The following is a 16,154-nucleotide window of genomic DNA, read 5'->3' on the forward strand; positions in this document are numbered from 1 at the left end:
TCTCTCTCTCTCTCTCTTTCTCTGTAGTGATGGAAAATACGGCTGTGAGTACCTCCACTCTGGCCAATGAGGAGTTTGACAGAAACGTACCGCGGATCTGCGGTGTGTGTGGGGACAAGGCCACCGGTTTCCACTTCAATGCCATGACCTGCGAGGGCTGCAAGGGTTTCTTCAGGTACGGACACACACACACACACTCCTGGCAACAACAAGCCCTTTTGTTGTGGGTATACACACACACACACACACACACACACACACACACAGAAAGCTACTTTACGCCCAGTCGTCCACGCTTACATAAGAGCACGCACAAACATACTGTGTCATACTATGCATGCTTGTTCAAGCGCCCAGACATGCATACATTTACAGTTCATCACACGCTGAAGCACACACACGTACTGTACACTCAACTATTTAAAGTAAGATGCACCAAATGACCTCTCCTCTATGTGTGTGAATGTGTGCATGTCTGTTTTCCTGCATGGGTCCATTTTTCCACAGCTCATGTGTAACACCTCTTCTCAGAGTAGAGCAGGCAGGCCCATTGCCCTAGCGACTTCAGACTCCACACAGACACAGCTTGTAAACATGCTGCTGGAGAGCCAGTACTGTTCTTCCTTCAGACAAGCCTGTGTCAACACAGTTCATGTATAAAGACAAAGACTGAAAAATTAGTATTCTTTCCATACTTATGTCCCAGCAGCCCTTGGCTTACACTTTGTTTTCAGGCAGGTGTGTGTGTGCGCGTGTTTACAGATGTAGGATATTAATTTGATCATCCTATTGCAGGAGAATGTTCCTACAATGCAGGAAATGTAAAACATGTGTTGTATTTGAGATATGAAAAGGCTTCTGAACTTTTCTATTTCCACTTTGACATTTCAGACTTGATTTTCCCTTATGAAAAATGTATCAACCTCTAGAAAAATGCCCATTAATTATAATCCACATAATAATTCACATTTCCTGTTGCTGCAGGATTATTTTCCTGCTGTAGCGAACTGGCTCAAATTAAGATTCTACATCTGTATGTGTGTCAGAGAAGGAGGAAGAAGATATTTCTTAACATATTTACAGTAATTACACGTGTGGGTGTTTGTGTGTGTGTGTGGGATATATGCGGGGGGGTGCGTGTGCACGTCCGTGTGTTTGTGAGTGCACGCGTTTGAATTTTTCCACGTGGTGTTACAGCCTGAATTGAAAATGTATAACATTTAGATTTTTTGGTCGCTGGCCTCAACACCACACCAACACCACACCATACTATAATGCCAAAGTGGAATTATGTTTTTTTGAATTTTTTACAAATTAATAAAAAATGTAAAGCTGAAAAGTCTTCAGTCAATAAATATTCCACCCCTTTATTGTGGCAAGCCTAGATAAGTTCAGGAGTAAAAATGTGCTTAAGTTACATAATGAGTTGCATGGCATCACTGTGTGCAATAATAGTATTTAACATGATTTTTGAATGACTACCTCATCTCTGTACCCCACAAATATAATTATATGTAAGGTCCCTCAGTCAAGCAGTGAATTTCAAACACAGATTCAACCACAAAGACCAGGGAGATTTTCCAATGCCTCGCAAAGAAGGGCACTTATTGGTACATGGGTAAAACATTGAATTTCCCTTTGAGCATGGTGAAGTTATTCATTACACTTTGGATGGTGTACAAACACCCAGTCACTACAAAGATACAGGTTTCCTTCCTAACTCAGTTGCCGGAGAGGAAGGAAACCGCTCAGGGAATACACTATGAGGCCAATGGTGACTGTAAAACAGTTACAGAATGTAATGGCTGTGATAGGAGGAAACTGAGAATGGCTCAACAACATTGTAGTTACTCCACAATACTAAACTAAATGACAGAGTGAAAAGAAGGAATCTTGTAAAGAATAAAACATTTCCAAAACATGCATCCTGTTTGCAACAAGGTACTAAAGTAATACTGCAAAAAATGGGGCAAAGCAATTAACATTTTGTCCTGAAAACAAAGTGTTGTGTTTGGGACAAATCCAATAAAACACATTACTGAGTACCACTCTCCATATTTGTAAGCATATTGGTGGCTGCATCATGTTTTGGGTATTTGTATGTATTAGGGATTCCCATTAGCTGTTGCCAAGGCAGCAGCTACTCTTCCTGGGATCCAAGCACATTAAGTCACTTACACTACATATAAATAAAAAAATATTAAACAGTATCATGTAACAGTATTACACATCTACATAGAGTTGAAGTCGGAAGTTTACATACACTTAGGTTGGAGTCATTAAAACTCATTTTTCAACCACTCCACAAATTTATTGTTAACAAACTATAGTTTTGGCAAGTCGGTTAGAACATCTACTTTGTACATGACAAGTCATTTTTCCAACAATTGTTTACAAACAGATTATTTCACTTATAATTCACTGTATCACAATTCCAGTGGGTCAGAAGTTTACATACACTAAATTGACTGTGCCTTTAAACAGTCTTTAGAAGCTTCTGATAGGCTAATTGACATAATTTGAGTCAATTGGAGGTGTACTTGTGGATGTATTTCAAGGCCTAACTTCAAACTCAGTGCTTCTTTGCTTGATATCATGGGAAAATCAGAAGAAATCAGCCAAGAAAAAAAATAGTTGACCTCCACAAGTCTGGTTCATCTTTGGGAGCAATTTCCAAACGCCTGAAGGTACCACATTCATCTGTACAAACAATAGTATGCAAGTATAAACACCATGGGACCACGCAGCCATCATACCGCTCAGGAAGGAGACGCGTTCTGTCTCCTAGAGATGAACGTACTTTGGTGCGAAAAGTGAAAATCAATCCCAGAACAACAGCAAAGGACCTTGTGAAGATGCTGGAGGAAACAGGTACAAAAGTATCTATATCCACAGTAAAACGAGTCATATATCAACATAACCTGAAAGGCCACTCAGCAAGGAAGAAGCCACTGCTCCAAAACCGACATAAAATGACAGACCACGGTTTGCATCTGCACATGGGGACAAAGGTCGTACTTTTTGGAGAAATGTCCTCTGGTCTGATGAAACAAAATTAGAACTGTTTGGCCATAATGACCATCGTTATGTTTGGAGGAAAAAGGGGGAGGCTAGCAAGCAGAAGAACACCATCCCAACCGTGAAGCATGAGGTGGCAGCATCATGTTGTGGGGGTGCTTTGCTGCAGGAGGGACTGGTGCACTTCACAAAATAGATGGCATCATGAGGAAGGAAAATTATGTGGATATCAAATCAAATCAAATTTTATTTGTCACATACACATGGTTAGCAGATGTTAATGCGAGTGTAGCGAAATGCTTGTGCTTCTAGTTCCGACAATGCAGTAATAACGAACAAGTAATCTAACTAACAATTCAAAAAAAACTACTGTCTTATACACAGTGTAAGGGGATAAAGAATATGTACATAAGGATATATGAATGAGTGATGGTACAGAGCAGCATAGGCAAGATACAGTAGATGATATCGAGTACAGTATATACATATGAGATAAGTATGTAAACCAAGTGGCATAGTTAAAGTGGCTAGTGATACATGTATTACATAAGGATGCAGTCGATGATATAGAGTACAGTTTCAACGTATGCATATGAGATGAACAATGTAGGGTAAGTAACATTATATAAGGTAGCATTGTTTAAAGTGGCTAGTGATATATTTACATCATTTCCCATCAATTCCCATGATTAAAGTGGCTGGAGTAGAGTCAGTGTCATTGACAGTGTGTTGGCAGTAGCCACTCAATGTTAGTGGTGGCTGTTTAACAGTCTGATGGCCTTGAGATAGAAGCTGTTTTTCAGTCTCTCGGTCCCAGCTTTGATGCACCTGTACTGACCTCGCCTTCTGGATGACAGCGGGGTGAACAGGCAGTGGCTCGGGTGGTTGATGTCCTTGATGATCTTTATGGCCTTCCTGTAGCATCGGGTGGTGTAGGTGTCCTGGAGGGCAGGTAGTTTGCCCCCGGTGATGCGTTGTGCAGACCTCACTACCCTCTGGAGAGCCTTACGGTTGAGGGCGGTGCAGTTGCCATACCAGGCGGTGAAACAGCCCGCCAGGATGCTCTCGATTGTGCATCTGTAGAAGTTTGTGAGTGCTTTTGGTGACAAGCCGAATTTCTTCAGCCTCCTGAGGTTGAAGAGGCGCTGCTGCGCCTTCCTCACGATGCTGTCTGTGTGAGTGGACCAATTCAGTTTGTCTGTGATGTGTATGCCGAGGAACTTAAAACTTGCTACCCTCTCCACTACTTGCTACCCTCTCCACTACAAATTGGAGTGGGTCAAGGGTGTCAGGTAGGGTGGAGGTGATATGGTCCTTGACTAGTCTCTCAAAGCACTTCATGATGACGGATGTGAGTGCTACGGGGCGGTAGTCGTTTAGCTCAGTTACCTTAGCTTTCTTGGGAACAGGAACAATGGTGGCCCTCTTGAAGCATGTGGGAACAGCAGACTGGTATAGGGATTGATTGAATATGTCCGTAAACACACCGGCCAGCTGGTCTGCGCATGCTCTGAGGGCGCGGCTGGGGATGCCGTCTGGGCCTGCAGCCTTGCGAGGGTTAACACGTTTAAATGTCTTACTCACTTCGGCTGCAGTGAAGGAGAGACCGCATGTTTCCGTTGCAGGCCGTGTCAGTGGCACTGTATTGTCCTCAAAGCGGGCAAAAAAGTTATTTAGTCTGCCTGGGAGCAAGACATCCTGGTCCGTGACTGGGCTGGGTTTCTTCCTGTAGTCCGTGATTGACTGTAGACCCTGCCACATGCCTCTTGTGTCTGAGCCGTTGAATTGGGATTCTACTTTGTCTCTGTACTGGCGCTTAGCTTGTTTGATAGCCTTGCGGAGGGAATAGCTGCACTGTTTGTATTCAGTCATGTTACCAGACACCTTGCCCTGATTAAAAGTAGTGGTTCGTGCCTTCAGTTTCACACGAATGCTGCCATCAATCCACGGTTTCTGGTTAGGGAATGTTTTAATCGTTGCTATGGGAACGACATCTTCAACGCACGTTCTAATGAACTCGCACACCGTATCAGCGTATTCGTCAATGTTGTTGTCTGACGCAATACGAAACATCTCCCAGTCCACGTGATGGAAGCAGTCTTGGAGTGTGGAGTCAGCTTGGTCAGACCAGCGTTGGACAGACCTCAGCGTGGGAGCTTCTTGTTTTAGTTTCTGTCTGTAGGCAGGGATCAACAAAATGGAGTCGTGGTCAGCTTTTCCGAAAGGGGGGTGGGGCAGGGCCTTATATGCGTCGCGGAAGTTAGAGTAACAATGATCCAGGGTCTTTCCACCCCTGGTTGCGCAATCGATATGCTGATAAAATTTAGGGAGTCTTGTTTTCAGATTAGCCTTGTTAAAATCCCCAGCTACAATGAATGCAGCCTCCGGATAAATCGTTTCCAGTTTGCAGAGAGTTAAATAAAGTTCGTTCAGAGCCATCGATGTGTCTGCTTGGGGGGGGATATATACGGCTGTGATTATAATCGAAGAGAATTCTCTTGGTAGATAATGCGGTCTACATTTGATTGTGAGGAATTCTAAATCAGGTGAACAGAAGGATTTGAGTTCCTGTATGTTTCTTTCATCACACCATGTCACGTTGGCCATAAGGCATACGCCCCCGCCCGTCTTCTTACCAGAAAGATGTTTGTTTCTGTCGGCGCGATGCGTGGAGAAACCCGCTGGCTGCACCGCTTCGGATTGCGTCTCTCCAGTGAGCCATGTTTCCGTGAAGCAGAGAACGTTACAGTCTCTGATGTCCCTCTGGAATGCTACCCGTGCTCGGATTTCATCAACCTTGTTGTCAAGAGACTGGACATTGGCAAGAAGAATGCTAGGGAGTGGTGCACGGTGTGCCCGTCTCCGGAGTCTGACCAGAAGACCGCTTCGTTTCCCTCTTTTTCTGAGTCTTTTTTTTTTTTGGTCGCTGCATGTGATCCACTCCGTTACACTGGTTGTAAGGCAGAACACAGGATCCGCATCGCGAAAAACATATTCTTGGTCGTACTGATGGTGAGTTGACGCTGATCTTATATTCAGTAGTTCTTCTCGGCTGTATGTAATGAAACCTAAGATGACCTGGGGTACTAGTGTAAGAAATAACACGTAAAAAAACAAAAAACTGCATAGTTTCCTAGGAACGCGAAGCGAGGCGGCCATCTCTGTCGGCGCCGGAAGTCTTACTCTCTTGAAGCAACATTTCAAGAGATCAGTCAGGAAGTTAAAGCTTGGTTGCAAATGGTTCTTCCAAATGGACAATGACCCCAAGCATACTTTTAAAGTTGTGGCAAAATGGCTTAAGGGCAACAAAGTCAAGGTATTGGAGTGGCCATCACAAAGCCCTGACCTCAATCATATAGAACATTTGTGGGCAGAACTGAAAAAGTGTGTGCGAGCAAGGAGACCTACAAACCTGACTCAGTTACACCAGCTCTGTCAGGAGGAATGAGCCAAAATCCACCCAACTTATTGTGGGAAGCTTGTGGAAGGCTACCTGAAGCGTTTGACCCAAGTTAAAATATTTAAAGGCAATGCTACCAAAAACTAATTGAGTGTATGTAAACTTCTGACCCAGTTGGAATGTGATGAAAGAAATAAAAGCTGAAATAAATAATTCTCTCTACTATTATTCTGACATTTCACATTCTTAAAATAAAGTGGTGATCCTAACTGACCTAAAACAGGGAATTTTTACTAGGATTACATGTCAGGAATTGTGAAAAACTGAGTTTAAATGTATTTGGCTAAGGTGTATGTAAACTTCCGAAGTTCAACTGTATCTACAATACAAAATGTAAAATACCACCATATTACAATAGACTAGACAGCTGCCCTGGGGAATTCCTGATTCTAACTGGATTATGTTGGAGAGGCTTCCATCGAAGAACACCCTCTGTTCTGTTAGACAGGTAACTCTTTATCCACAATATAGCAGGGGGTGTAAAGCCATAATCTGTTTTTTCCAGCACTAGACTATGATCGATAATGTCAGAAGCCGCAATGAAGTCTAACAAATCAGCCCCCACAATCGTTTTATCAATCTCTCGGCCTATCATTAGACAATTGTGTAAGTGCTGTGCTTATTGAATATCCTTCCCTATAAGCATTCTGAATGTCTGTCACTTTGTTTACTGTAAAATAACATTTTATCTGGTCAAACACAATTTTTTCCAAAAGTTTACTAAGGGTTGGTAACGGGCTGATTGGTCGGCTATTTGAGCCAGTAAAAGGGGGCTTTACTATTCTTGGGTAGCGGAATGACTTTTGCTTCCCTCCAGGCCTGAGGGCACACACTTTATAGCAGGCTTAAATTGAAGATATGGCAAATAGGAGTGGCAATATCATCCGCTATTATCCTCAGTAATTTTCCATTCAAGTTGTCAGACCCCGGTGGCTTGTCATTGTTGATAGGTGAAAAAATGGTTGTCTCTTCCACACTCACTTTACAGAATTCAAAAGTACAATGCTTGTCTTTCATAATTTGGTCAGATATACTTGGATGTGTAGTGTCAGTTTGTTGCCAATGAAGAAAATAATTAAAACATTGAACATTCAATAAATGTGCAAAAATGTAAAAATAAATCAATTCACTTTGTCGTTAAGGGTTATTGTGTGTAGATGGGAGGGAAAGTGTATTTAATTGTTTTCAGGCTGTAACACCACAAAATGTAGAATAAGTCAAGGGTTATGAATACTGTCTGAAGGCACTGTATGTCCTAACATATTTACGGTAATATGTGTGTGTTGCACTGAATATCTTTGTAGCATGACCCTCTCTCTCTTTCCCTCTATTGGCATGTGTGCATGTGTGTTCTTCTTTGAGTAGGAACCAGAGAAGAGGTGAAGGACATCAATATTTATGGAATGACACCGTGATTACACATTTCGGTCACTACTAACTGATTGATAGTAGTGCCGGGACGATAAACCGTAAAAAACCGACACCAACCGAACAGACCACAGCACCTTATGCTGATATTGTTAAATATAAGTAGGCTATACTAGAGAAATGTGAAGTTTGAAATGAAATGTGTCTGCTAGTTCAGGGGCTTGTGAAAGTATTCACCCCCTTTGGCTCCTATGTTGTTGCCTTACAACCTGGAATTAAAATACATTTTTGGGGGGTTTGTATCATTTCATTTACACAACATGCCTACCACTTTGAAGATGAAAATATTTGTTTTATTGTGAAACAAGAAATAAGACAAAAAAACAGACAACTTAAGTCTGTATAACTATTCACCCCCAAAGTCAAGACTTTGTAGAGCTGCCTTTTGCAGCAATTACAGCTGCAAGTCTCTTGGGGTATGTCTCTATAACCCTGGCACATCTAGCCACTGGGCTAACCCTGGCCAATTTTTGCCCATTCTTCAAGGCAAAACTGATCCGGCTCCTTTAAGTCATATGGGTTCCGCTGGTGTACAGCAATCTTTAAGTGATACCAAAGATTCTCAATTGGATTGAGGTCTGGGCTTTGACTAGGCCAAATCCCCTTAAACCACACAAGTGTTGCTTTAGCAGTATGCTTAGGGTCATTTGTCCTGCTGGAAGGTGAACCTCCATCCCAGTCTCAAATCTCTGGAAGACTGAAACAGGTTTCCCTCAAGAATTTCCCTGTATTTAGCTCTATCCATCATTCCTTCAATTCTGACCAGTTTCCCAGTCCCTGCCGATGGAAAAACATCCCCACAGCATGATGCTGCCACCATCATGCTACACTCTAGGGATGTTGTTGGTGTTGGGTTTGCTACAGACATAGCTATATTCATTGATGGCCAAAAAGCTACATTTTAGTCTCATCTGACCAGAGTACCTTCTTCAGTATGTTTGGGGAGTCTCCCACATGCCTTTTGGCAAAAACCAAACATGTTTGCTTATTTTTTTCTTTAAGCAATGGCTTTTTTCTGGCCACTCTTCCATAAAGCCCAGCTCTGTGGAGTGTCCAGCTTAAAGTGGTCCTATGGACAGACACTCCAATCTCCGCTATGGAGCTTTGCATCTCCTTCAGGGTTACCTTTGGTCTCTTTGTTGCCTCTCTGATTAATGCCCTCCTTGCCTGGTCTCTCTTGATAGGTTTGTTGCAGTGCCATATTCTTTCCATTTTTTATAATGTATTTAATGGTGCTCCGTGGGATGTTCAAAGTTTCTGATCTTTTTTTATAACCCAACCCTGATCTGTACTTCTCCACAGCTTTGTCTCTGACCTGTTTGGAGAGCTCCTTGGCCTGCATGGTGCATACAAGGCACTGTATGTGCTTACTGTCAATTGATAGGTATAACATTTGAAGTAGTAGTTGGAGTTTTAAGTAACTGTGATGCACATGAATGTTATAAACGTATTGTTCTATTTGTCATTATTGTAATAATTCAGCTCAGATAGTCACAAGGAAGGTCATAGGTCATCTAGTATAACGTGTGGCAAAAGGGTCACGCTGCTTTCAGCACCATATTTAAGGACATTCATCACATTCCTCCATCTCTCTCTTTCTACTTCTCTCCTCCCGCCGCCGCGTCTCTCTCTCTTTCTACGTCTCTCCCCCCACCGCCTCTCTCTCTCTTTCTACTTCTCTCCCCCACCGCCACTCTCTCTCTTTCTACTTCTCTCCCCCACCGCCCCTCTCTCTCTTTCTACTTCTCCCCCCCCGCCACTCTCTCTCTTTCTACTTCTCTCCCCCCACCGCCACTCTCTCTCTTTCTACTTCTCTCCCCCCACCGCCACTCTCTCTCTTTCTACTTCTCTTGCCGCCGCGTCTCTCTCTCTTTCTACTTCTCTCCCCCCACCGCCACTCTCTCTCTTTCTACTTCTCTCCCCCGCCGCCACTCTCTCTCTTTCTACTTCTCTCCCCCCCGCCACTCTCTCTCTTTCTACTTCTCTCCCCCCGCCGCGTCTCTCTCTGTCTTTCTACTTCTCTCCCCCACCGCCTCTCTCTCTCTTTCTACTTCTCTCCCCCACCGCCACTCTCTCTCTTTCTACTTCTCTCCCCCACCGCCTCTCTCTCTCTTTCTACTTCTCTCCCCCCACCGCCTCTCTCTCTCTTTCTACTTCTCTCCCCCCGCCGCCTCTCTCTCTCTTTCTACTTCTCTCCCCCCACCGCCACTCTCTCTCTTTCTACTTCTCTCCTCCCGCCGCCGCGTCTCTCTCTCTTTCTACTTCTCTCCCCCACCGCCTCTCTCTCTCTTTCTACTTCTCTCCCCCGCCGCGTCTCTCTCTCTTTCTACTTCTCTCCCCCCACCGCCACTCTCTCTCTTTCTACTTCTCTCCCCCCCACCGCCACTCTCTCTCTTTCTACTTCTCTCCCCCCCGCCACTCTCTCTCTTTCTACTTCTCTCCCCCGCCGCGCGTCTCTCTCTCTTTCTACTTCTCTCCCCCACCGCCTCTCTCTCTCTTTCTACTTCTCTCCCCCCACCGCCTCTCTCTCTCTTTCTACTTCTCTCCCCCCCGCCACTCTCTCTCTTTCTACTTCTCTCCCCCCCGCCACTCTCTCTCTTTCTACTTCTCTCCCCCACCGCCTCTCTCTCTTTCTACTTCTCTCCCCCCACCGCCACTCTCTCTCTTTCTCTTCTCTCCCCCACCGCCACTCTCTCTCTTTACTTTCTCCCCCCCCGCTCTCTCTCTTTCTACTTCTCCCCCCCACCGCCACTCTCTCTCTTTCTACTTCTCTCCCCCGCCGCCACTCTCTCTCTTTCTACTTCTCTCCCCCACCGCCTCTCTCTCTTTCTCTTCTCTCCCCCACCGCCTCTCTCTCTTTCTACTTCTCTCCCCCCGCCTCTCTCTCCGCCTTCTCTCCCCCCCGCCTCTCTCTTTCTACTTCTCTCCCCCCACCGCCTCTCTCTTTCTACTTCTCTCCCCCACCGCCTCTCTCTCTTTCTACTTCTCTCCCCCACCGCCTCTCTCTCTTTCTACTTCTCTCCCCCCGCCTCTCTCTCTTTCTACTTCTCTCCCCCACCGCCTCTCTCTCTTTCTACTTCTCTCCCCCACCGCCTCTCTCTTTCTACTTCTCTCCCCTCACCGCCTCTCTCTCTTTCTACTTCTCTCCCCCGCTTTCTACTTCTCTCCCCCCACCGCCTCTCTCTCTTTCTACTTCTCTCCCCCACCGCCTCTCTCTCTTTCTCTTCTCTCCCCCCCTCTCTTTCTACTTCTCTCCCCCCCGCCTCTCTCTCTTTCTACTTCTCTCCCCCACCGCCTCTCTCTCTTTCTACTTCTCTCTCTCTTTCTACTTCTCTCCCCCCGCCTCTCTCTCTTTCTACTTCTCTACTTCTCTCCTTCTCCCCCCCCCCCTCTCTCTCTTTCTACTTCTCTCCGCGTCTCTCTCTCTTTCTACTTCTCTCCCCCACCCCTCTCTCTCTCTTTCTACTTCTCTCCCCCCCCGCCCTCTCTCTCTCTTTCTACTTCTCTCCCCCACCGCCACTCTCTCTCTTTCTACTTCTCTTCTCTCTTCTTTCTACTTCTCTCCCCCACCGCCCTCTCTCTCTTTCTACTTCTCTCCCCCCTCTCTCTCTCTCTTTCTACTTCTCTCCCCCACCGCCTCTCTCTCTCTCTCTTTCTCCCCACCGCCTCTCTCTCTTCTCTCCCCCGCCGCCCTCTCTCTCTTTCTACTTCTCTCCCCCCCGCCTCTCTCTCTCTTTCTACTTCTCTCCCCCCCGCCTCTCTCTCTTTCTCTTTTCCCCCACCGCCACTCTCTCTCTTTCTACTTCTCTCCCCCCCCACTCTCTCTCTTTCTACTTCTCTCCCCCACCGCCTCTCTCTCTTTCTACTTCTCTCCCCCTCTCTCTCTTTCTACTTCTCTCCCCCACCGCCTCTCCCTCTCTCTTTCTACTTCTCTCCCCCCCCCGCCTCTCTCTTTCTCTTCTCTCGCCTCTCTCTCTTTCTACTTCTCTCCCCCCACCGCCTCTCTCTCTTTCTACTTCTCTCTCTCTCTTTCTACTTCTCTCCCCCACCGCCTCTCTCTCTTTCTACTTCTCTCCCCCACCGCCTCTCTCTCTTTCTTTCTCTCCCCCCACTTCTCTCCCCCACCGCCTCTCTCTCTTTCCCTCCTCTCTCTCTTTCCCCCACCGCCTCTTCTCTCTACTTCCCCCCCGCCCACTCTCTCTCTTTCTACTTCTCTCCCCCCACCGCCTCTCTCTCTTTCTACTTCTCTCCCCCACCGCCTCTCTCTCTTTCTACTTCTCTCCCCCACCGCCACTCTCTCTCTTTCTCTTTCTACTTCTCTCTTTCCCCTCCCCCCCGCCTCTCTCTCTTTCTACTTCTCTCCCCCCACCGCCTCTCTCTCTTTCTCTTCTCTACTCTCTTTCTCCCCTCTTTCCTTCTCTCCCCCACCGCCTCTCTCTCTTTCTACTTCTCTCCCCCCACCGCCTCTCTCTCTTTCTACTTCTCTCCCCCGCCTCTCTCTTTCTACTTCTCTCCCCCCTCTCTTTCTACTTCTCTCCCCCACCGCCTCTCTCTCTTTCTACTTCTCTCCCCCACCGCCCTCTCTCTTTCTCTTCTCTCCCCCACCGCCTCTCTCTCTTTCTCCCCCCCCACCGCCTCTCTCTCTTTCTACTTCTCTCCCCCACCGCCACTCTCTCTCTTTCTACTTCTCTCCCCCACCGCCTCTCTCTCTTTCTACTTCTCTCCCCCCCCCCGCGTCTCTCTCTCTTTCCTTCTCTCCCCCACCGCCTCTCTCTCTTTCTACTTCTCCCCCTCTCTTTCTACTTCTCTCCCCCTCTCTCTCTCTTTCTACTTCTCTCCCCCACCGCCTCTCTCTGTCTTTCTACTTCTCTCCCCCACCGCCTCTCTCTCTCTTTCTCTTCTCTACTCTCTCTCTTTCTACTTCTCTCCCCCACCGCCTCTCTCTCTCTTTCTACTTCTCTCCCCCCGCCTCTCTCTCTCTTTCTACTTCTCTCCCCCACCGCCTCTCTCTCTCTTTCTACTTCTCTCTCCCCACTTCTCTCCTCCGCCGCGTCTCTCTCTCTTTCTACTTCTCTCCCCCCCCACCGCCTCTCTCTCTCTTTCTACTTCTCTCCCCCCGCCGTCTCTCTCTCTTTCTACTTCTCTCTTCTCTCTCTTTCTACTTCCCACCGCCCTCTCTCTCTTTTCTCTCTCTTTCTACTTCTCTCCCCCCGCCCCGCCTCTCTCTTTCTCTTTTCCCTACTTCTCTTTCCCCCCACCGCCCTCTCTCTCTTTCTACTTTCTCCCCCCACTCTCTTTCTACTTCTCTCCCCCTCTCTCTCTTTCTACTTCTCTCCCCACCGCCTCTCTCTCTTTCTACTTCTCTCTCTCTTTCTCTTTCTACTCTCTCTCTTTCTCTCTCTCCCCCCGCCTCTCTCTTCTCTCTCTTTCTACTTCTCTCCCCCCACCGCCTCTCTCTCTCTTTCTACTTCTCTCTCTCCCCCCCCTCTCTCTCTCCTTCTCTCTCTCTTTCTACTTCTCTCCCCCCCGCCTCTTCTCTTTCTACTTCTCTCCCCCCACCGCCTCTTTCTCTCTCTCTCTTTCTACTTCTCTCCCCCCGCCTCTCTCTCTTTCCTTCTCTCCCCCCGCCTCTCTCTCTTTCTACTTCTCTCCCCCACCGCCTCTCTCTTTCTCTTCTCTCCCCCCACCGCCTCTCTCTCTTTCTACTTCTCTCCCCCACCGCCCTCTCTCTCTTTCTACTTCTCTCCCCCACCGCCTCTCTCTCTTTCTACTTCTCTCCCCCCCACCGCCTCTCTCTCTTTCTACTTCTCTCCCCCCCGCCCTCTCTCTCTTTCTCTCTCTCTCTTTCTACTTCTCTCCCCCACCGCCTCTCTCTCTTTCTACTTCTCTCCCCCCCACCGCCTCTCTCTCTTTCTACTTCTCTCCCCCACCGCCTCTCTCTCTCTTTCCTTCTCTCCCCCCACCGCCTCTCTCTCTTTCTACTTCTCTCCCCCACCGCCACTCTCTCTCTTTCTACTTCTCTCCCCCACCGCCTCTCTCTCTTTCTACTTCTCTCCCCCGCCCCTCTCTCTCTCTTTCTACTTCTCTCCCCCACCGCCACTCTCTCTCTTTCTACTTCTCTCCCCCACCGCCCTCTCTCTCTTTCTACTTCTCTCCCCCCGCCTCTCTCTCTCTTTCTACTTCTCTCCCCCACCGCCTCTCTCTCTTTCTACTTCTCTCCCCCGCCGCCTCTCTCTCTTTCTACTTCTCTCCCCCACCGCCCCTCTCTCTCTTTCTACTTCTCTCCCCACCGCCTCTCTCTCTTTCTACTTCTCTTCTCCCCCACCGCCCTCTCTCTCTTTCTACTTCTCTCCCCCACCGCCTCTCTCTCTCTTTCTACTTCTCTCCCCCCCGCCTCTCTCTCTTTCTACTTCTCTCCCCCACCTCTCTCTCTCTTTCTACTTCTCTCCCCCCACCGCCTCTCTCTCTCTTTCTACTTCTCTCCCCCACCGCCCTCTCTCTCTTTCTACTTCTCTCCCCCCACCGCCTCTCTCTTTCTACTTCTCTCCCCACCGCCTCTCTCTCTCTCTCTCTTTCTACTTCTCTCCCCCACCGCCTCTCTCTCTTTCTCTCTCCCCCCACCGCCTCTCTCTCTTTCTACTTCTCTCCCCCCACCGCCTCTCTCTCTTTCTACTTCTCTCCCCCCGCCTCTCTCTCTTTCTACTTCTCTCCCCCACCGCCTCTCTCTCTTTCTACTTCTCTCCCCCACCGCCTCTCTCTCTTTCTACTCTCTCCCCCACCGCCTCTCTCTCTTTCTACTTCTCTCCCCCACCGCCTCTCTCTCTTTCTACTTCTCTCCCCCCCGCCCTCTCTCTCTTTCTACTTCTCTCCCCCACCGCCTCTCTCTCTTTCTACTTCTCTCCCCCCACCGCCACTCTCTCTCTTTCTACTTCTCTCCCCCACCGCCTCTCTCTCTTTCTACTTCTCTCCCCCCACCGCCTCTCTCTCTTTCTACTTCTCTCCCCACCGCCTCTCTCTCTCTTTCTACTTCTCTCCCCCCACCTCTCTCTCTTTCTACTTCTCTCCCCCACCGCCTCTCTCTCTCTTTCTACTTCTCTCCCCCTGCCGCCACTCTCTCTCTTTCTACTTCTCTCCCCCACCGCCTCTCTCTCTTTCTACTTCTCTCCCCCACCGCCTCTCTCTCTTTCTACTTCTCTCCCCCACCGCCTCTCTCTCTTTCTACTTCTCTCCCCCACCGCCTCTCTCTCTCTTTCTACTTCTCTCCCCCGCCGCTCTCTCTCTCTTTCTACTTCTCTCCCCCGCCTCTCTCTCTTTCTACTTCTCTCCCCCCCCGCCTCTCTCTCTCTTTCTACTTCTCTCCCCCCGCCGCCCTCTCTCTCTTTCTACTTCTCTCCCCCCCCGCCGCCTCTCTCTCTTTCTACTTCTCTCCCCCGCCGCCACTCTCTCTCTTTCTACTTCTCTCCCCCCACCGCCTCTCTCTCTCTTTCTACTTCTCTCCCCCGCCGCCTCTCTCTCTTTCTACTTCTCTCCCCCGCCGCCTCTCTCTCTTTCTACTTCTCTCCCCCCCGCCTCTCTCTCTCTTTCTACTTCTCTCCCCCCACCGCCACTCTCTCTCTTTCCTCTCCCCCTCTACAGACGCAGTATGAAGCGTAAGGCTAGCTTCACATGCCCTTTCAACGGCAGTTGCACCATCACCAAGGACAACCGCCGCCACTGCCAGGCCTGCCGGCTCAAACGCTGCGTGGACATCGGAATGATGAAGGAGTGTGAGTGTCCGTTCTGCACAGATGTAGGATCAGGTTCCCCTTCCCCAAATCCGAATGTCAGCAACTAAGGGGGAACAATGCAAAACTGGCCTTAGATCAGTACCTAGAGGCAACGTCGCCCCACTCAACTCTTCTGTCAGAAATACTTTTTCATTTTGACTGTCAGAGGATAGCCTTGCAGGCTAGATCAGTGTTACTTTAATCCTGGTCCAGGGCACTCGAAGGGGTGCACATTTAATTTTTTGCCATAGTACTACACCCCTAATTTAAACAATCAACTCATCATTAAACCTTTTAGTAGAATCAGGTGTTTAATACTAATCTGGTGTGTAGACCCCTTGGTTCTAGGACCAGGATTAAGAAACACATGATTAGAGGTGTAAGATCACATAATATGATCACGCACACACAAAGGAAAATATCATTTGTCTCACTACAGGGAGAAATGTATTTTCATCCCATTGTTAGGCAACTCTTCTTAA

The 16,154-nt window shown here is 47.8% G+C and overlaps 1 protein-coding gene across 3 annotated transcripts in view; it reads left to right on the forward strand.

Annotated features, from left to right (window-relative positions):
- Positions 1-16,154, forward strand: part of LOC112246240 (vitamin D3 receptor B-like) — a 101,904-nt gene that overhangs the window by 55,205 nt on the left and 30,545 nt on the right. For all 3 annotated transcript variants that reach the window (XM_042324770.1, XM_042324769.1, XM_042324771.1), the window contains 2 exons: positions 28-175; positions 15,542-15,672. In XM_042324770.1, the coding sequence (XP_042180704.1) occupies positions 28-175; positions 15,542-15,672 (279 nt within the window). The remainder of the gene's footprint in view (positions 1-27; positions 176-15,541; positions 15,673-16,154) is intronic.

Source organism: Oncorhynchus tshawytscha, linkage group LG07 (genome assembly GCF_018296145.1).
Source record: "Oncorhynchus tshawytscha isolate Ot180627B linkage group LG07, Otsh_v2.0, whole genome shotgun sequence".
Taxonomy (NCBI): domain Eukaryota; kingdom Metazoa; phylum Chordata; class Actinopteri; order Salmoniformes; family Salmonidae; genus Oncorhynchus; species Oncorhynchus tshawytscha.